Source organism: Diospyros lotus, chromosome 5 (genome assembly GCF_014633365.1).
Source record: "Diospyros lotus cultivar Yz01 chromosome 5, ASM1463336v1, whole genome shotgun sequence".
Lineage (NCBI taxonomy): Eukaryota > Viridiplantae > Streptophyta > Magnoliopsida > Ericales > Ebenaceae > Diospyros > Diospyros lotus.
The window spans coordinates 40,294,779-40,317,601 of record NC_068342.1 but is presented as its reverse complement, the minus strand read 5'-3'; the positions used below and the strand labels follow the sequence as shown (position 1 = coordinate 40,317,601).

Below are 22,823 nucleotides of genomic sequence, written 5' to 3'. Positions count from 1 at the left end.
TATTTGTAGTTTGGTCATAGAAAGTTGCAGTTGTGAGAATCTAATTGCCAAAAAACTGGTGGATCACTTGAAGCTTCCTACCGAGGCACATCTAGCTCCTTATTAGGTTTGTTGGATTCAAAAAGATCCGACTATACAAGTAACCCGAATTTGTTGGGTGCCCTTGTCTATGGGAAGTTTTTAAAACTCTAATTATCTGTGATGTTGTGGAGATTGATGGATGTCATATATTGTTGGGCAAATCGTGGCAGTTTGATATGGATGTTGTACATAGGGATCGAGAGAATGCCTATGTGTTCCAATGGAAGAAAAAAAGAATTAAGATCGCACAGGGTCGAGAGAACACCTATGTGTTCCAATGGAAGAAAAAAAGAATTAAGATCGCGCCAACAAGGAGCCCAACATTTCATACACTGCATTTGTAGGGTGCCCTTGTCTATAGGAAGTTTTTACAAATTTGAAATTATCTATGATGTTGTGGAGATGGATGTATGTCATATATTGTTGGGAAGACTATGGTAGTTTGATGTGGATGTTCTACATAGGGTCGAGAGAACACCTACGTGTTCCAATGGAAGAAAAAAATAATTAAGATCACGCGAACAGGAAGTACTAAGAAAGCTTCTAAAGCAGAAGGGAAGGCTTTCCTGGCTATTGCAAATTCCACCAAGGAACCTTCCCAGGTGTTGTTCCAACCTTACTTGTACAATCTAGTAATGAGCCTTTATATTTCGCTGACAACTCGAGGTCGAGTTGTTTTGAAGTGGAAAGGAATGATGCCGAGCAGATTGAGGAAGGCATCCTACGACAGCTGGAAAAGCAGAAAACAAGCGACGTGCCTGAACGTCGAGGACTAGGGGTCGACAATCAGTGATCACATACATTGGTGATTGATAAATCATCCAATCCGATTGACAACCAACGTTGGAAGAAACAAAGCTTCGCCAATCATACACTATTGGTCGACAATTGATTTCCAAACTATTGACCGCCAGCAATCTCCATTCGTTTAAGGGTTCCATTTTTAATATTTTTATTCTGTTTATTTTTTTTAATATTTCTTTGTTTAGGTTAATAAAGGTTATTAGGTTATCATTGTCATTTAAGCATTTGTTTAGTGCTTTAGGGTTTGCATATATAAGTTTACAAATGGTTGTAAAAACGTTGTTTTCTTTTGGCATTAAATAAAATATTCTTAGTTTTCTTTTGTTCATTGGTGGATTCCAATATTTCTCACGTTCGTTCAAGCGAAATTCGAGCAACGCCCGTTCATGCGTTACGAATATGACTATTCTATTCTTGTTGGCATTTCTGTTCTGCGCTATTAACCGCCAATGTCTATGATCATTGGCTGTCAACCGCCTTTTGAGCCCTATGATCGACCATCAGTCCCCGATGTTCAGGCACGCCGCTTGTTCTTCGCTTCTCCAGTTGTTGTAGGTTGCCTTCCTTGATCTGCTCCGAATCATTCCCTCTAATAATCAAACCTAACAACATTATCACTACACTACAATGGCGTGCTTCTTTCCTCAATGCTATGTCAAGATGCTTTATTTTCCTCTTTTGAGCTCTACCACAATGCTCATTCTTCTCCTTTACATGGTTTCTTCATTCATTGTTGCTAACCCCCTCTTCACTCTCTCAACTTTCAATAGTTCTAATTTTGTCCCTACAAAAACTATGTGTAAGAGAGTTTGTAATTTCTCCATATAAAACTTTGATTATTGAATTATCCTCTTGTTGTGGATCTTGGAAATAGCCATTAAGGTCAAACCACAATATATTTTGATATTGTATTTTCTCTTAATTATTGTGTAATAATGACTTTACACAATTCAATTCTAACAAGTATTAAAATCTTTAATGAAATGATAGCATCTTCATCAATGCTAAAGCAAAAATCTTTGCCAAAAATTGGACTTTAAAATACAATAAAAAAAAACAAGCACAAGAAATGACTGTATCTGATATTCCATGTACAAGGCAACAAGAGTCAAAGAAAGATACATGGGAGTGATAAATAATGCGATTTCAATTAAACCTCAACTAAGCATCTTTTTTACTTTTAGTTAAAAGAAATTTATAATTTAATGTGTTGAATGTTTAGCGAGTACTCTAGATTAATTTAGAGCATCAAAAACCTAAGGTTGCGTTCTCTTTACTTTTCAATTTTCAGTTTTGAGTTTTGAATTAATTTTTAATTTTCTGTTTTGATAGTCTGTTTTTTGAAAATTAAAAACTCATTCTCTTTGTTATTTTAAAAAATTATTTTTCAAAACAAAAAATTAAAAAACGCGTTCTCTTTGAAATTTTGAAAATAATTTTATAATGATATTTTATTTAATAAATTTGATTATTTAGTAAATTATAAATATTTAATATTAATATATTATTAAAAAATATATATACATTTTAAAGTTAATGAATTTTGTAATATTTTTTCTCATTATAATAATAAAATATGAATAAATAAATGTGTTTTGATTTTAGAGTTTGTTTTGGATGAAAACACTCAAAACAACTTTTTGTTGTTTTGAATTTTCTTTACAAATTTTTTTTTTTTTGTTTTCAAAAATACATTTTTAAAAATAACAAAGAGAACGCGTTTTTATTTTAAAAAATTAAAAACTAAAAATGACTTGAAAATAGTAAAAAAAGTGCAACCTAAGTTTTTATTGACCACACCTCGTTAATCTACTAGACGATATGCATGTAACTAAGTTATTGGAATTACATGTCCATAGTGTATGATACAACTCGATTACTAGAATTATTTGAAAATGAGAAACTAGTTTTGTGGAGTTGTGAAGGTTAGAAGGGTTTTCAATTTGAATTTTTTTGGTTCTACAATAAATATATATATATATATATATAAAGGTCTGATGAGATTGGACGACATCAATTTTTTTGTTTTTTCAGCCCTACACACTGAACAGATAAAGAAAAGGAAACTGTTTCTTCATAAGCTAAACTGGAAGCCAAAGATTAAAGACTGTCAATTTTGACAAAATCAGAAAGGAAAACAAAAGAAGAACAACGATTAAATCTGTGTGCAAGATATGAAGCTAAACAAGACAGCAAAACCAGCATAATTATCAAAGACACTTATTTGAATCAACGACCAGAGCCACGGTTAAATCCAGGGACCATTGGAGGAGCAGAGCTTGAAGCCCCGACATCAAATGGAGCACCAGAAAAACCACGGCCAGCAAGAAGCGACGGAGGATTGTTGCTGGCTCTGCCTGCATGAAAAGGCGGCACACCGCCGCCACCCGAAAAGCCTAACCCTGCCATGAAAGCATTGAAATGACTAGCTAATTGCTCTTGTGTCAACTTCTCCACCTGGTTGATGGCCTTGCTCTTTAGATCCTCCATGGCCGTCTTCATTTGCTCTAGTTGCTCCATGTTCATCTTATCGATCGGTTCCTTCCACAAGAATTCTCCCCGACTAGTGGTCCTCATCTGGTCCAATGCTTTGCCCCGCTGCCTCTCGACCTTGTTGATGATAATCCAAATTAATTAGGGTTTACATATATCTTTAGTTGTTATTATAAATTTATAATTATATTAACATACCTCAAGCATGTTTTCCACATGGTTCAGCTGTTGGCTCAACTCCATCATGGTGGTGTTTTGTTGACCCTCGATGATCCGGTCGCTATCCATTTCCAGGGATCGATTTTGAGTCAGGAACTGGTCAACAATGGCGTTCACGCTCGGGTTGCCAAATGAGAAGGCCTTCTTTCCCGGCGAGAACGCTATCACTGCCACCTGAGCTCCGCACAAAATGGAAAGCTCGCTAGCTTTCTTGAAAAGGCTGAAACGACGCTTAGAGAAGGTGACTTGTCGGCTGCTCTCTTTCTCTATCCTGGTCATGGTGATTCTCTGGCGACCTCTGTTCTTCCTTTCCATGGCTAGGGTTTCACTACAAGGAAACTAAGGTGAGCAATCTATGTATGTTTCTTGGATTGTACCAATACAATATTTGACCCCTATAAATAGACTTATTTTTCTTAGACATCACAATAATATGGTAATATATTTATACTGAATATTTTCTCCGCTATTATCGCTACCCCCCTTCTCATTAATTGATGACCTTAATACGATTCATTGAACCATTTTGAATTCCGATGCATTCATATATGCACACTTACTATAATAATAACCATCGAAATCCATATTACGATTCACTAAACCGTAATGAATTCCAGAGCGTTCATCTATACACATCCAATAGTGAAACATCTCGCCCCCAGGGCACAACTCCGCTGGCAAAGGAAGAACCTCTTGGGTGTTGCTCTTTGGGCCCCAGGTCACAAATCGCGAGTTCGAGCCCTGGCTAATGGAAGCATATCTTCGATTTATCTTCTCAATGTAGCTCTAGGGGCATGATAGCTAAGAACACCAGTAATGAGCGTAGTTCTAAAAAAAAAATAGTGAAACATCTCTTTGGTGACACCATATTACAATTCTCATCTTAATGAAACATAATATATTCTTAAATATATACATATATACTTATTATAATGATAGACACCGTAAGCAGTCGTATTATAATTCCCTAAATCGTAAATAATCAATGCATTCTTAGGTACCATATTACAATCCCCTTAACATTAATAAATTGCAATGCAATGCATTTATACGAAGGGAAATGCTACACTCACAAACAAATTTCACAAACAACCTTCACAAATTGACATGGTACATAAAAATTAATAATAGTACTACATAAATTCATAATAGTTTTATTCAAAATTAACAATAATACATAATAGTGAGTAGATTTATTTTAATTTTAAAAAAACTATTCTAAATTTGGACAAAACTATTAAGAATTTGTGAGAGTTATTTGTCAAACTTGTTTATGAGTATAACATTTCCTTGAACTTGCTATAATAGTAGCCATTGATAATCATATTACAATTCCTTGAACCCAAATTGCATTGCTTTCATTTATATGCTTACAATCTTAATAGCCATTAATAAGCCTATTACAATGTCCTAATTCTTAAAAGATTGCAATTTTTTCATGAGAATTATAATAATAGCCACTAATGGCTATGGCTATATTATAATTCCCTGAACCTTAATAAATTGCAATGCGTTCATGTGTACTTACTATAATAATAACAATCGATATTATTATTATAGTAATGGCTCGGTATGGGCAGAGGGCTGACTTCCCTTGCGAGCGCTCTCGGATGGCTTAAAAGGGCGGCCAGAGGTTCTAGCTGGCAATGCATAGTAAAGCGCATGGCTCTTGGCAACACAGTTTATTTCCTATGGAAGGCTCGTAACCGATCGGCTTTTGAAGATTCAAAGCCTAGTGTAGAGTGCATCATAAAGAAGATTAAAACCTTTGTATACAAGCAATGTTTGCTTTGTATCCCTATATTTTAGTTCAATATGAGTCACTAGCATTGGGTCTGTTGTAAGTGTTTTATTCCTTCTTTCCCTGAGTATGCCCAATGGTATTTGTACAGTTTGTTACTATTTATAAATTTTACAAAAAAAAATAATAATAACAATCGATAACTATATTACAATTCACCAAACCTTAATGAATTACGATACAATCATATATACACTTAATTACTATAGCAATAGCAATTGATGATAATATATATTACATATCGCATAATTTTAGTGAATTGCATGCATTTGTATACAGAATTGCAAAATATCACTACAAATGTGTCAAATTTAAATATCAAAATAACATTTACAATTTGTACAAATACTTACTATAGAAGAGCAATTCATACTTAATTGGCATAAAAATTTAATTCTATTAATTTACTCTTAGTTATAACTAATCTATAAATAAACTTAATTTAATGAGTTTTTTACTTTTTGGTCAATGATTATCAGTGAGTCATCTTATATTATCTTATCTCAATTATTTAAAATTTTATCTAAAGAAATTGAAGTTTGAACAGTTACTATTAAATGTTACTTAATGAACTTTCACTTTTAATTTTTTTATTTTTTTCAACGTGCGCAATACAGGCCACCTCTAGTTTGTATAAATATTACATGCAAAATATGTATTTTATAATATTATTTTCGTTTTTAAAAAAAATGATAATGTCAAATATTGTATTTTATGACATTTTATCAACTAATTAAATTATTTTGAAACTAAACATAATGCATTTATTGAAATTTAACCATTATTCTTAAAAAATTATTCGATAAATGAGGCAAAGCTAGCAAATGTTTCTTTCAAATCATTCGTATATGCATTGCATCCATTAAATAAATTGGGACATTGTGGTTTTGGGCATATAAATCTAGTTTTTTGGCCAAAAAATGATGCCAAAGGCACCATCGATCAAAAATAAAATTATAAAGGAGTGAAGTATTTCAAATTATAAACTTTGAATAAATTTAATGAATTTTAACCTATAATTATAAGTGTTGTCACGACTCTTAATTTAATATTACATGCAAAATTTGTATATCATAATCCCATTTGCTTTTAGAAAAAGGATAATGCCAATCATCGTATCTTATAATATTTTATCAACAAATTAAATTATTTTAAAACTGAATACAATGCATTTTGTCTATAATAAGATACATTTGTTAAAACTTAATTATAGTTCTTAAAACAATATTTAGCATTACCCTGTAAAAAATTATTCAACGAATGAGGCAAAGCTAGCAAATGTTTCTATTAATGGAGATGTTATACTTACAAACAAGTTTGAATAATTCTGACAAATTGACATGGTAGACCCAAATTCAACATATATATTTCAACCTAAATTTATAATAATCTTACTTAAAATTAATACTAAATCTAAATAAAATTATAATAAATTTAAATAAAAATATTATAAATTTTATTTGTATCATATTAATCTATAAAAATTATTTATCAAACTTATATTTGAAAATATCATTTCCCTTCTTGTAAATCATTCTTATATGCATTGTATGCATTAAATAAATAAATGATTCTAGTAATTAAATGTCGGGCTCCTTAATTAATGCCAATTGAAAAGTGACATAATGTAGTGTATGAAATGATGGAAGAAAATGGAAAGGGAAGACTATTCTTAAAAACATTATTATTTAGACAAAAATGTTATTTAAACATTCAATTTTAGTATTAGTGATTATTCACCATTGTGATAAATGATTATGTGAGTATTAATATTAAGTGTCAAAACAAAATTTCTTTTTCTTTTAATAGGAAGAGGTCAAAATTCATATATTTTTAGGGTTTAAACTTTCTCATGATATTTCATGTAATTTCCTATATACCAAAAAAAAAAGTCTAGATGTTTTTACTTAAAATGACAAGTAACTTTGCTTTTAATTACAGATTAAAATCAAAAAGTTGGAAGTGCTATTCGGACTTATAAAGTAGTTTGAATTGGAAATTTTACAATATGAAATGTTGAATACGCATTTGCATTCGTTTTAATAAAACCGATGCAAGGACATAATAGACATTCGTACAATAAAAATTACAATTCATACTATTTTATAGAACTAAATATTATTTTTAAAAGAATGATAATACAAGAAATGGAAAGCTTTACAAGAGATTATTGGCTTAGTTTTAGCGCTCTCTATTCTTTTTTTCTTTTTTTTGTGACTTCTCTTATTTTCTTTTTCTAAACTTTTAAGTTTAGTTTATTTTGAATCTTTGCACCGCATATAATTAAGAGTCATATATCTGTTTTGTTGTCCACGTTGAGTTTGCCTGCTAGGGGGAGGGAAAGGAGGGCCACACTTGTCCTCTCATATTTGTCTGCGTCGGACAAATGTTATATTGTCAAATACGAGTAACATATATGTAACGACCTGTTAATAGACCTAGACGTTATAGATATTTTATTTTCGAGCATTGAAAATTTCGCCTTAGTAGAATAAATGTGGAAAAAAAAAATTTGTAGCAAATTCATATAAGGAAATTTTGTGGATAAATTATAAGTGTTATTATTATATGTGAAAAGCTAAAATAAGTCCATCTCTAATGAATTGGGACTTTAAAATTTGGGTTGAGCCCAAGAGAAGATTTTGTGTATTTTATTTGAAATGAAGTTGTAAACCCCATTGGGCCTAAGGATAAGTTGGGCCATTTGAGTTGGAGTAATGAAATAGGCTTTGGGCCTATGTGCTTGAAATGGTGTATTTTATTTAATAAAAAAATAGAAATGATTTATGAAATGTCTAAAGTGGGCTTATGTATTATATGTTATATAAGAAAAAGAAAAGGATAAAATGGTAATTGGCATAATGGGTTGAATAAAGAAAAAAGAAAATAAATGAAAATAAAGCAAATGACCATAATAGGCATGAGGATATTTTGTGTTGTGTGTGTAAGTGGATGGCATATTGGTAATTTTCCCAAAGGGAGTGGTTGGAAGCCCACTCTTCCACTTTTCTTCCCATCTTTCTTGTCCCTTCATTTTTTCTTTCACCCGCGGCTGCTTCATCTTCTCCTTCTTCTTCTTCCATTTTCTTCTTCTTCTTTTATTTTCTTCATCTTCTTAATTAAAGCTTCAAGAGGGAGAATTTTTTAGATTTTTAAGAAGGGCAAGCTTTTTCTTCGGTTCAAACTTCAAAGGCAAGTTCTCCTTGCACTTTTATTTATATATTGTGCAAGTTTCATTTGTTTTCCTTGTTATCTTCTAAAGAAACCTCTTTCGATTGTAAGCTCTATTGATATTTACACACAGTGACATTTAATTTACTGTCCATATTCTAATGTCTATTTTAAAAAAAAAATGCAATGAAATTTTTTATATGAATTCTCATAAATTTGAGCATATTTAAAAATTATTTAAATAGATAAATTATGCTCGTGACAATATACAATGGGTGCAAAATATGTGTATACATATATATATATATATTATTTGGGTGCCTTTAAATTAAAGTGGATGCGTGGGTGCATAACATGTGTATACATATATATATATATTATTTATATTATTTGGGTGCCTTGCGCTTACAAAGGGTTTACATATTGTTCCAAAAAAGGTAAAATCGCTCACTTCGGGCGCCCCCACCCCCGGCCCGACAAGAACGTGGGGGGATGTTATTTATGGTGACTCACCCGACCAACAGAGACTAGACCAATACACATTGTGTACAAGGAGCCCCCTCACGTGAGAGATTATTCCCACATTGTCGCTGGTAAGACTCGATCTTTGGTCATTGTTCCAAACTTCACCCTTGCCAACCAGATGAGCGTGAACTTCACCCTTGCCAACCAGATGAGCTGCCCACGCGGGCAATGGGTCTACATATTTGTTAGCATATAAGGCTATTAAAACAAAACAGAGGTTTATACAGAGTTAAAATCAAACAGAGTGCATGTAATAAACATATACACTACTCGATCAGGGGGCTTATACGGGTGACAACAGTGATTAAGAGAGAGAGAAACTTCAACTGAGCAGCTACACTGCCACGCATATATATATATATATATATGTATGAGTATATAAATGATGGGCTGGCTGGGACAGGGGCATTAGGATGGTTATATAATATATATATATGTATTTGTATATATAAGTGAGTTGCTCAAATAGGTACAGGGTGGTTCAATGGTGCGCGCATATATATATGTATATATATATAAGTGGGTGATTCGAATAAAGCAAGGGAGGGATTTAGATGAAACAGTAAGGGAGAGAGAGATCCCATCCGAGTAGCTCCTCTGCTAGGCATTTATACATATATATATGTGTGTGTGTGTGTGTGTGTGTGTGTAAGTGGGTTGGCCGAATAGAAACATGGCATTCGAAGGAAGCTGATCGGGTATGTATATATAGATATATATGTGGGTCACTCGGCTGGAACAATATTAGCTGATCGGGTATGTATATATATAGATGTATATGTGGGTCGCTCGGCTGGAACAGCAATGAGGCCGTTCGTATATATATATATATATATATAAATATGAGTTTGCTCGACTGAAACAGGAGAGTCATTTATGTTCGTATATATATATATAAATATGGGTTTGCTCGACTGAAACAGGGGAGTCATTTATGTTCGTATATATATATATATAAATATGGGTTTGCTCGACTGAAACAGGGGAGTCATTTATGTTCGTATATATATATGGGTTTGATGGGTTTGCTTGGAACAAGGCCTCCATGGCCGAACGTGTGTATGTTTATATATATATATATACATATATATATATCTGTGTGTGTGTAAATGGGTTTTGCTTGGAATAGAGTATCCAATGACTATTTGATTATGGTTTTTGGGACCAACCACCACGTGCCACTTCTGCAACTGGATCTCGAGAATGGAACCTCGGACTTGGGGATGTCGGACCTCGGGTGTAGAACCTGCAAGACAATGGAGGGTCGAGGCTTGGATCCCCCGGGATGGACTCCGACGCTCAAATCAGAAGAGTAAATGCAAGTATTAGTAAATGAGAGAGTTGTAGAGCTTGGGTATACCTGGCGAGAGTCCTTGTCTTTTATAAGCGAACCCGTTTTGGGGTATCCGAGATGAGTGGGCATGACTCCCGAGAATCCCGGTCAAGTTGGAACGGGTCTTGCGGTTCGGCCCGGATTTCTCGAGCTCCGCTCTAGAGTGTTGACTGGCCACGTGTCGGTCTCTTAGGGGATCCACGTGGCAGGTGAGACTATCAGCGCGTAGGGGTATTCTAGTAATTTCAGTTGGTGCCACATCACTTGCCCCCACTCCTTGAGCCGAACTGAAAATCATGCTAGGTCGAGGAGTAGGTTACTTGACTGTTGATTTTTCTCAAGACGCATGAGAGTGTTTTTAAAGTTGAGATTAGTGCTTAAAAACCTCATTTACTATCCTGAAATTATAGGGATGGGTTTTGGTTGGAGGGAAGAATTCGTTTGGAGGGAAGCATTGTCATTTTGAAATTTTTTCCCCTTGGGTCCCCTCTATATAAGCCCTAAGGCCCCACCCCACAATTATTATTTCAAGACAAGCATTCATCTCCTTGAGGTTAGTCTTTCCCATTCTCCTTTGCTTTTATTTTTTCTTATTCATTATTTATTTATTTTTTGCCTTCTGCTTCCTCTTTGTTTTTTTTTTTTTTTTTTTTAATAATTTCTCCCTCGGCCAGGCAGAGACGCCTGGCCGAGGTCGACTGGCCAGGCCGACCTCGGCCGCCGAGGCCGGCCTGGCCATGCTCGGCCTCGCCCAGGCAAGGCCTGAGCTCCTCGGCCATAGCCGAGCACTGGGCTCGGCCTGGCCGAGGTCGGCCAGGGCCGAGGGGCTCAGCCCTGACCAAATCGGCCATGGCCAACCTCCCTTTCTTCTTCTCTGCATTTTTTTTTTTTAACATCTAATATATATATATATATATATACCTACATACATATATGGGCGTTTGGGACTTTTGCCCTTTTGCTTTTTTTTTTTTAATTATTTTTTATTATTTTTTATTCCTTAGGTCAGCCATGGCCAACCCTTGGGCTTTTCCTTTGTTAATAATAACAAAACGATCTTTAAAACAAGGCTTAACTTGACTAACCTGTTTCCTTGGCTCTTCTTTTTCACAGGCGTGACTCAAGATTTTCCCAAGCTAAATCGCGCCTACTGAGCTCTCCGAGGCTCTAGCCCAGTCGTGGTTGTTCTTTCCTGACCTCGGCCTTTACTCTCCTGGTCAGTGACCTTCTCTTAACTACTTCTGCTCGTTTTTTAGCATGTCTTCTTCCTCTGATTCAGAAAACTCTAGTACCAGCTCTAGTAGTGAGGAATCACACATCGGGTTATCCAGCCCCTCCCATGGCCCCCTTCGTAGGCCCGGGAAACTTAAGAGGCCTGAAAGAGTTTCACTTCATCCCACCTCAAAATCTCATGTGAGTAGCGATCCCCACTTAGGAAGCTTACCCGAGGATCTAACCACGGACCATTCTACCATAACTGAGAGAGAGTTGTTTCCCCTCCTCCGAAAATACCACCTCATTCATGATGAGTACTAATATAGTGAACCCCGAGGTCTAAAAGCTCACCAGGCCCCCCATGGTTGTATCACCGTCTACGAGCAGGCCTTAGCTGCTGGCCTTAGGTTCCCCCTCGCGACTCCTGTAGTTGAGGTGTTCGCTATCGTGGGGTTATGCCTATCTCAGTTGACTCCCAATGGCTGGAGGTGCCTATCTAGCTTCGTTCTTTGTTGTCGAACTCGGGACATTGAGCCCACTGCTCAACTCTTCTTTAGGATGTTCAAGGTAATTTCCATTAGCAAAACTGAACCTCGATTCGCCTTTTCCCCCCTCAACCAGCGTCAGTTCATAGTTGATAATCCCACGTCGGTGAAACGGTGGAAGAGTAGATTTTTCTTTGCTGGCCTGAAAGACGGGGGGGTCAACTTCGGGGTGCCAGTTGAGTGGGTTTTCCAGCCCTCAAAGGTCCGTAGTCGTAAGATCACGCAGGACGAGCTTCATAATATTCAGATCTTGAGGGAGCTGAACCCTATCAGCGCTTGGGTCCTGATATGTGATCGCACATTGTACCTGGGGGGTTTATCCACTCACACTTACTTCGAGCCTGATGTCACTTTGGGTAGTCATTTTCCCACTATTTTCATACTTTTCTAACTTGCTTTTCTTGCCCTTAATATCTTGTTTTCGCATTTGCAGCTGAGATGGTGAGCACAGCTTTCATCTGGGGGAAGAACAAACGGAGACCCACGGAGGACGAGGGCGCCCCAGCTTTTGCGATGGGAAAGGCTGCCTTGAATGCTCCTCCTGCTGAGGAAGGAGAGCCTAGTCGTGCTAAGAGGAAGAGGACTTCCCATCCTCTGAGAGAGCTCATGCCAGCCCCAAAGTCTCCCCCCCACAGTCCAGACCATGTTCCTAATTGGGGAGTGAAGGCAAGCAATCTCAGCCGGAACACTCAGGTGGCAAAACGTATAATTCACCACTTCACCACTCTCGCCGATCGTCAAGTGCTGGCCAAGCAGTCCTCGGAGGCCATAGAAGCCACATTGTGCAAGTATTTGGCCCAGGTAATCACCTATACTTTACCGACATCCTCCAGTCTCATCTATGTTGTCCTTACTTGTCTTGCCCATTACAGGTGGTCACACTCGTTTCGAACTTTTCTGGACGTTTCTCTCAAGCTTCCAAGAAGATCTTGGAGCTAGACACCCAGCTGCAGGAGAGGGACGAGTTACTGGAGAGCCACAGGAAGAACTTGGATGAGTTGTCCTCCCAGCGGCAGGCTTCAGACCTACGTATTCAGGAGCTAGAGGCAGAGCTATCTCAGACGAGCTCCAAGCTATCTCGGGCGAACTCAGTCATTCGCCAATACGAGCGCAAGTATGTCGAGCCCATCAAGCTTCCTGAGGTAAAGGAGTTCCTCCAGAAGAACTTGCAGGACGCTTGGACAAAGGGATTCCAAGCTCATGAGACAGAGGTATTACGAGCTCATCCAGACTTGGACATGTCCAATGTTCGGTCTGTTGCGGAGATTGTGGCAGGGATGGAGGACTCGGAGATGGCCGACGATGATGATGCGCCTCCTGATGCTTGAGCTTTTCTTCTTTTTCTAACTAGGGCCTTTTGTACTTCCTCTATTATCATGTATTGGACCATCTCGCTTTTATACAATGCCATTTCATTTTGACTCTTCATCTTTTGCTTGCGAACATATGGGCTGAGACTAGTTGAACCTCGATCCCTTCCATAGTTGACGAGGGTGAATTTGACCCTTGGTTCTCCCTAGGTCAACAATCAGGAGGGTGCTGTGTTGTAATTTTTCCTTGACCATTAGTCCACCCTTGGGGGACAGCCGAGGGCTCGTGACCCATGAATGAATCTTTTCGTGGCCATCAGTCCACCGTTGGGGACAGCCTAGGGCTCGTGACCCTTGGATTTTAGCCACTCCCACGCGAAGAAGGGTGTTAGCCAGAGTTTTTCCATGGCCCTTAGTCCACTTTTGAGGGCGGCCTAGAGCTCGTGACCCTTGGGTTTTAACCACTCCCACGCGAAGGAGGGTGTTGGCTAGAGTTTTTCCGTGGCCTTTAGTCCACTTTTGAGGACTGCCTAGGGCTCGTGACCCTTGGATTTTAGCCACTCCCACGCGAAGGAGGGTGTTGGCTAGAGTTTTTTCGTGGCCTTTAGTCCACTTTTGAGGACGACCTAGGACTCATGACCCTTGGATTTTTCTTCGACGAAGTATAATCCTTTGTGCAATTGCTATTAGATGAATAAAATACGAAGCCTTGCCATTAGTCGTAAAGAAAAAGAGTACAAAGAGATTCGGGGAATTCCCTTGCTCATTGATAAAACTTCCTTAAGTTTTGCACATTCCAAGTATGCTTCAGGGGCTTGCCTTCCATGTCTTCTAGTCGATATGCCCCCGGACTCAGGATTCCACCACCCGGTACGATCCTTCCCAATTCGGAGTTAGTTTATTCATGTCCCGATGATGACTCACGTCGAACTGTCGTAGTACAAGATCTCCTGGCATAAAGCTCTTAGCGTGGACTCGTCGATTGTAGTACCTAGCAATGCGCCGGTTATATGCGGCTTGTCGAATTCGTGCCAGGTCTCGAAGCTCATCCATCAAATCCAAGTTGCACCTTAGCCCTTGCTCGTTAATCTCAGGATCGAAATGCTCCACTCGGTAGCTCCTCACCCCAATATCGACAGGGATGAGAGCCTCCGAGCCATAACACAATGTGAAAGGGCATTCTCCTGTAGCCGTTCGCGGCGTGGTTCGATAAGACCATAGTATACTGGGGAGCTCATCTACCCATCGACCGTCCGCCTTCTCAACCCGAGCTCGGAGTCCTTGCAGAATGGTCCTGTTCGTCAGCTCTACCTGCCCATTAGCTTGAAGATGGGCGACCGAGGTAAAATGCTGCTTAATCCCCAACTCGCGGCACTATTCTTGCACCGATCGGTCCTCGAATTGGGTGCCATTGTCAGTTATTAGCACCCTTGGAATACCAAATCGACAGACGATGGATTTTCAAAGGAATTGTTTTACCCTCCGGCCTGTAATAGTCGCCACAGGCTCGGCCTCCACCCACTTAGTGAAGTAATTGATGGCTGTTATCAAGTACTTGTTCTGTCTAGCCGCTAGCGGAAAAAGCCCGAGGATATCGACTCCCCACCTGGCAAACGGACAAGGCGAAGCCAGGTGGGTGAGTTCAACTACCGGGGTGTGAACCAGGTTGGAAGTTTTTTGGCATCTCTCACAAGTCTGGACCAAATGCCCGGCGTCGCTCATCATTGTCGGCCAGTAATACCCCTGCCGAAGGGCCTTCTGGGAAAGAGACCGAGCTCCGATGTGACTGCTGCAAATCCCTTCATGGATTTCCCTTAGGATGTAGTCGGCCTCGACCGGCCCCACGCACTTCAGCAGCGGCTAAGTGAAGGATTTCTTATAAAGGTCTGATCCAACCAGTAGAAACTTGGCAGCCTGGCACTTGAGTTTTCGACTTTCTTGTTCCTCCTCTGGTAGCCATCCCTTGGTCAGATGTGCTACGATGGGATCCATCCAACTTTCAACCCCTTCCATGCAAAGCTGCTCTGCCTCAGTCTCTGTGCTCCTCTGGGGCAACGACTCCATGTAGACAGCTCGGGAATCCCTAGGGAATGAAGAAGCAGCTACCCTCGAGAAAGCATCCGCCACCGCATTCTGTGCCCGTGGGACATGATTGATTTTCACCGTCCGAAATCGTGCCATAAGTTGTTCAAGTTAAGTTGTGTTAAAATATTAAACGAATAAAAATATTAGTTATTTAAAAATGTTATAAAAATATTTTTTAGTAAATTACTGAAAATAAAAGAAAAAATGTATTTTTAATAAATTATGATCAGATTGACTTTGGTATTTAAAAATAGATTATTTTTGAAAAATATATTTTAATAAATTTATGTATAACTTATAATTACAGAATTATATGAGAATAGTATGAAAATATATTTGTTTTAACAAAAGAAAGAAATTTAGTTAGAGTTTTTATAAGGATGTAGAAGCATAAAAAGTTCTTTTAGTTCTCTTAAAAGCATAAATGAATATATTGCAAACAAATTTTCTAACTCATCGAAGCCTCAGTATTTTGGTGAGGTGGAGCTCAACCATCACAACTAAATCCAAATGAATTAACTTAAAAATTTTAAAATATTATTAAACACATTAAAATTTAATTCAACTAACTACTTGTTTATCTGAATGTAAGAGAGACCATCTCTAATTGAGACTGTCTTTGTCCAAAAATTACTATTTTGAATATAAACAAAAAAAATGTTTCTATTCAAAAATAATATTAAAAAAATAAAAAATTATTAAACACATCAAAACTTAACTCAACTCAACTAAATAGTTGTTCATCTGGATGTACTCTTACTTCAATACATGGCATGTTGTGGGTGTTAAAGATTGTGTGGGGATTTAATTTATTTCTAGTCTTATTCTTATTCTTTTATTTGCTTGTTGAGTCTTGTCACTCACCCTTACTTTACATCATTCCAAGTACAAGGAAAGCGAAGGTCGAAGGTGAGGGCAACAACGTCCCAAGTGTTTGGGTAGTTGATTGTATAGGATTGTCCCAACCGACAGTCTTGGGGTTGTTTTGTGGTTTTGGAGTACATGAGATTACTAGCTATACTTAGTATGTCATGATTCTTGTGACCAGATTTTGTTTGAGGGTGTGCGGATGTTGCCACCCTACTACTTTACTGTTTGTATATATGTATATATATACCACATACTTGCATTGTGCTAGTGTATTATTCCTTTAGCATGTTATTCTACTAAGGATTTCTTTTTGACGTCTTATCTCTCTTTTTTGAAACTTCCATCCGAGGCTCAAGGGCTTCTAGATCTCCGAACGGGGGACCTCACACTGTGTCACTAACCCACATCCCCTATGATTCATGAACTATCTTTTTCTTCATCTTTTTCCATTCTTCATGTCTCTCATTTACGACTCTTGCAGCCAACTCATACTCTTGCAACTCAGCACCGATGAACTCAGACAAATGAGCCCTCTCATCTACAACTCGTTTTCTTTATCAAAGTTTAGCTTTAGCCTTCAACCATGTGAGGTGAGTTTGCTTGGTTAACCAACCAAACTGAATTATATTTCGATCTATTCAGTTTATTTGGTCTATGAAACAATTCGATCAGTTCAATTTGACTTTTGCTCTAATTCAATCTATGCGGTTTGAACAATTTGGTCAATTCAATAATCAAAGTGATCGAATTGCTCACACCTACTAATTCCATCTCTATGGCCATATTTTAAGTAGAAATGAAAAAATAATCTATATTTATTCAAAAATAAAATTAAAAGAATAAAAGTAATTTTTTTCATGTCACAAAATTTGTCGATAAAGACAAAATATTCTATCTCTAAGCCCATCTCTGTCCAAATATACCTATGTTGTATGGAAGCATAACAGTATTCATCTTTATTCAAAAAAATAATATTAAAAGGATAAAAATAATTATTTTTTCTCTAAGGACGGACATTTTTCATCTCAAATTTTGTCTCAAAGATGCTATTCATAAAAAATAATTTTTTTTAGAGACAGAAATATTCCTTCTCTGATTTGGAATTGCCCCTAAATGTCTCTGAATGAATATTACTAAATATGCATCTCTATTAGAAAATAATATTAAAATAACAAAAAAATATTTTTTTCATCTCTAACTACTTTTAATTTCGTCTCTAATTACTTTTTAAATTTTAGAGATGAAAGAGATCTTTTTACCATTTGGAACCCAAAAAAAATTCGTTTCTGTTGGTCCCTTAGGGTATGGCCACTCAAGAAGGGAGTGAATTAGTGATTAAAATTTTTCTCAATTAATGATTTTATTGAAAAATATATATTTGATAAATGTAATAAATTATATTTTAGATTAATAATAAATGTAAGCCACAAGATATAATAAAAATAAATATAATGAAGCACAAGACAATTTATAGTGGTTCGGTGTCTTCACATACACCTAATTCACTCTCTCAAGGTCTAACCACCCTTGGGTTCCACTAAAATAATTTTACCAAGGTTTCCACATTAGCTCACCTTAGAAACTAGATACACATCTAGATTATAACAAGTTCTAAAAAAACCACCAATACCAAGATTTTCTCCCTAACTTATCTTGGAAACTAGATTCACCTAGATTTTAACGATTCTAGAAAACCTATACAATCCACGATGATAATTTAATTGTTCACAAATAATTGTCCACACTTGGACACAAATAAACAATTAAGTATAAAATATACAAGGCAATAATATTTAAATAAATAAATAAACGGTAACCTCAGTTTGAATAGAAAAGATCGGATTCGATTTTGCGATCTATTTTTCTCCTCTTGCCTTGTGGCTCTTTGGTAAATAAACAATAAATCTTTGAGAGTCTTGTAATGGTTGGAAATTAGCTTGAGAGCTTTTGAGAATTTTGGATGTGCAATATGTGCAATAGATACTTAAAAAATAAGTTTGGGGGATATTTATAAGCATTTTAGCTACTAAAGAAATGGTTAATATGAAGTTTAAAATTCAAAAAATATTTAGACTTTCTCAAACAATAAGAAAACATGGCTTACCTTTAATTCAAAATAAATTTATTTTTTGCATGAGAAATCAAGATTTAAAAATTCAAATATAAACTTTTGAGACATAAATTATTAAAACAATAAAACATGTCTAAAATCAATCTCCTTTAATTCAAAATAACTTTACTTTTCGCATGAGTAAGATAAAATATATTTAAAACCAATTCTCTTTAATTCAAAATAAATTTACTTTTTGTATGGGAAAAAGAAAACATGTCTAAAAGTAATTCTCCTTTAATTCAAAATAAATATACTTTTTGCATAAATAATAAAAGCATTTATCAATAAATGAAAATTCAAATATAAACTTTTGAAACATAAATGATCAAAGAAGGAAACATGTTTAAAGACAATACACATTTAATTCAAAATAAATTTATTTTTTTATATGAGAAAAAAATACATTTATATCATAAAAATATTTTTGTTAATCATCAAAACTTAATTAATATGATCGAGTTAGCTCAACAGTTTCTAATGTTTTTTCTACACTTAGAGATGAAATCAAAGACAAATCTCATGTTTTAAGTTAGAGACAAAAAAAGTTCGTCTCTAATTTCTTCTGCTACAGCTAAAATTTAAATATTTGATTTTCTCTTAATTCGATCTCTAATTTAGTCTCAAAAGTTGGTAGCAAAATCCAATTTTTTTTTTCTTAGTGAATCAATGTGAGTGATTTTCCCCTAATCTTTAAAAGATTCATGTTGTCCATGATTTATCACACCATTCGTCTTTGAATTACAACTTGTATCATTTTTGTGATCTTCATACCATTTAAATTGCAATTTTGTCATCACACTTCTGTTGCATTATTGTTGTGGGTATTAACAGTATAAATATATGTATGATGATTATATTTCATATTTTTGTGATTTTATGAATAAGGGTGGATTAAAATTAGTTTATCATCGATGAATATGGCATTTTTATCCCAAACCTAGGGTGCAAGATCATATATCTTCATAAATAATTTCGTGGATTCCCCCTTCATTTATACGATAGTGTCAAAACATAAAAAATATTTCATACTGGTTTCATCCATGTATGAAAATATTTTCACCCTTAGTTAAAAATTTATCTCTTATATCAATATATTCAAACGCGTCAAGCAGTTAGAGTCTATCAAAGGAAAAGAAAAAAATTGTAGAAGTTGCAATTGTTGTGGTTTATTTTAATTTATATTTAATTTGAAGAAAACCTTGTGTTATCGGAACCTTTATCAATATTTTTTGTTTTTCCTTGGGTTATTGTACCATTGAAAAATTTGAGATTTTATTATGTCTAAATGGGTATTTAGGCCTTTACTTTAGAAATTTATGTTATTTTGAATATGGTACTTTAATTCAAGTTCAATCTAGATTTCTTTGCATTATAAACTCTAATTACCAACTTTAAGTGTTTGATTGTTTTCCATAAAAAATGTGTAATAATTACATATTTTCTATGATAAATGTGTGCAATCAAACACACTCTAACTTTATTTTTCTTAAAATTGTTATATAAAGGGGTAAAAAGGAAATTTTAAAAAAATCTTAAGTGATTAACATAATTATTGAAAAAAAAATCAAATTCTCAAGCTTATAGCATGCATGAAGAAATAAGGTGTTGCTAAACATGGTTTTTACTATGTTATTACTCTAAAATCACAATGAAGATGTGATGTTAGGCTTTCAACTACATTATCACGATGAAACCCTTTTCTTGTAAGGTTTTCTCTAATCGAATCTAATCACATTATCACTACACCATGATGGCCTGCTTCACTCCTCAAAGCTATGTCAAGATGGTCCGATTTTCTCTTTTGAGCTCTACCACAATGCTCTTTCTTCTCTTTTTTTGTGGTTTCTCCATTTATTGTTGTTGACTCCCCTCTTCTCTTTCCCAATGTTCAATAGTTCTAATTTTGTCCATACAAAAACTACATGTAAGATAGTTTGTAGTTTCTCTATATAAAATTATTGATTATTGAATTATCCTCGTGTTGTGAATCTTGGACGTAGCCATTAAGGTCGAAAATAACAAATTTTTGTTATAAATGTATAGTAATGGCACTAAAACCCAAGAGGGGATGAATTGGGTGTTTAAAAAGTTTAAAAGGTTTATAGGAACTTTTGAAAGATAAATATGAAAACAATAAAATGCAATCAAAAAAAATATAGTGATTCGGGTAAACCAAATCTAATCTACTACCTAATTATCTCCTCACTAAAAATTTAAAATAATTCACTAAAACCTCCTACCACACCCGGTAGGCCCTCTAGCAACCTTGCTTGAAATTATAACATCTTACTTCACTAGGTTCTCTAGATCACAAGGTATAAAATACAAATCTCCTACAAACAATGTAGACCCTCTAACTATTCAAGTTAGAAAAACTGACAATGTACACCCTCTAACTATTCAAGCTAGAAAAACTGACAATGTACACCCTCTTAGTTACAAAATCTCTCAAAATAAACATGAGATTTGAACAAAATGATACAAACAATAATCAAAGTCTTTTGAGAAAAAAATAAAAGCACAAGTATAATGGAGAAATAAAATACAAATTGTTAGCTCAAATGAATTTATTTTTGCTTCTTGTTGGTCTTAAGAGTATCATTGAATGGTATTTATAGGCATTCGAAGAGCTTCAAAAGAAACTAGTCATTTTTATAGTCGTACTGTTCACAGTGGTCGGATTACTGTTTACTGTTCACTGTTCGTTGTTCACTATTCACTGTAGCAATGGTAAAAAAATCTTTTAAATAAATTTTTGCACATTTTAACCAAATAAAACATAGTATTCCAAATGGCATAAAAAAAATTATTACAAGATTTTAGGCATTATTATTTTGTATGATGAAATTGATTTTCATTTTACTATTTAATAGAACATATAAAAGTAATTTGGAGCACTAAGATAATAACCATTAACAAAATAATTTTATCATCAAAATATAATTATTTTTTATTATCAAAACTATATCAAAAGCAAAACATCAATCTCCCCCTTTTTTGATAATGACAAAACTATTATGAAACACCCAAAGATCTCCCCCTTTCATAAATCACAAAGAATTTTATCACTAGACAATGTAGGAATTGGGCAAACAATAACGCATCAAAAATATATTCTCCCCCTTAATCAATGCACTTATCAAGGATTTTAAAATTATCTAGATGCTATAACTCCCATTTAATTTGAGAAATCAATATATTTGAAATTTTAAATATAAATTTTCATCAAAATCATCAAAGCAAGACTCATAAACATAAAAAGTTTAGGGATAGAAATGTACCATCAAGATTTTAATTGATTAAATATTTCTTACTCTTGGATAGTGTTATATGTATTTCCCGCATCACCCCGCATGGGCCAGACTCGGTCCAATAGACCGGCCCAATCACCCAAGGCCAAGAAGGCCCGGACGACCTCGTCAAGGAAGGTCCAGCCTCCATCAAAGATCCGGAACTCGTAAAGCGAGCGTATGGCGAGCTCCCGGTAATCCCCCAACGAGCTCGGAGCAATCGACTAACGAGCTCCTGAAATATCCTCCAGATCGCTGGACCATCCAGGTCGCTCGCCTAAAACCTCCAGCTCGCATGAGCGGCAAAGCTGCTGAGAAGTCAGAGGTAGGGTCCGATCACTTTATCTGTAACAGCCCATGCCCCTCGTAATGAGGATCCCACTCCCGGTCATGCGAAGGCGGTAAGAACTATTTGTCCCCCATTATACAAACACTGTATTTTTATATATTATCTAGATTGTAAAAGTCCCTCAAGAAAAATGGAAATAAAGGGGGCCATGAGGAGCAAGGAGGGGGGGGAGAAGAGAATAATCAGATACCGCCACTCTGGGAGAATAATCAGATGGCGGCCGTGGACTAGGCATCGTTCTGGCCGAACCACGTAAAAGATTCTGGTGTACACGCTTGGAACTTTGGGGGGGGGGGGGGTTTCTTCCTTCCTTCTCGGTATTTTTTTGGATTGACTCACCGCGGCCCAAAACGAATCACGGTCGGCCGAAATCAAACGTCGACATTTTGGCGCTAGAGGAAGGGGCCGCTCTGATCAATAGCCATGGCTAGACGAAGGAATACTAGAAGTTCCGAGGCGGCGGTCGACCCGCCTGAAAATCACCACGACCGACCACGAGACTTACCACCAAATGGAGGACCCATTGCCCCGACAGCCGATACTCCTTTGCCGCCGCCCGCCGGAGACGCTCCCGGCATACCACCACGGATCCCTGTCCAGCCTACTGTCCAAATCACCG

General features: G+C 36.1%; 1 protein-coding gene across 1 annotated transcript; it reads right to left on the bottom strand.

Annotated features, from left to right (window-relative positions):
- Window positions 1-3,114: 3,114 nt before the first annotated feature.
- On the bottom strand, window positions 3,115-3,912 carry LOC127802261 (agamous-like MADS-box protein AGL61). The gene is made up of 2 exons (XM_052337974.1): window positions 3,577-3,912; window positions 3,115-3,495 (listed from the first exon to the last, which is right to left on the bottom strand). The coding sequence occupies exons 1-2, from the start codon at window positions 3,910-3,912 to the stop codon at window positions 3,115-3,117; spliced, it is 717 nt and encodes a 238-aa protein (XP_052193934.1).
- Window positions 3,913-22,823: the final 18,911 nt, after the last annotated feature.

Coding starts and splice junctions, on each gene's coding strand:
- LOC127802261 (XM_052337974.1), bottom strand. CDS start 3,912: ATGGAAAGGAAGAACAGAGGTCGCCAGAGAATCACCATGACCAGGATA. Junction 3,496..3,576: donor ATGTGGAAAACATGCTTGAG/GTATGTTAATAT, acceptor ATCATCAACAAG/GTCGAGAGGCAGCGGGGCAA.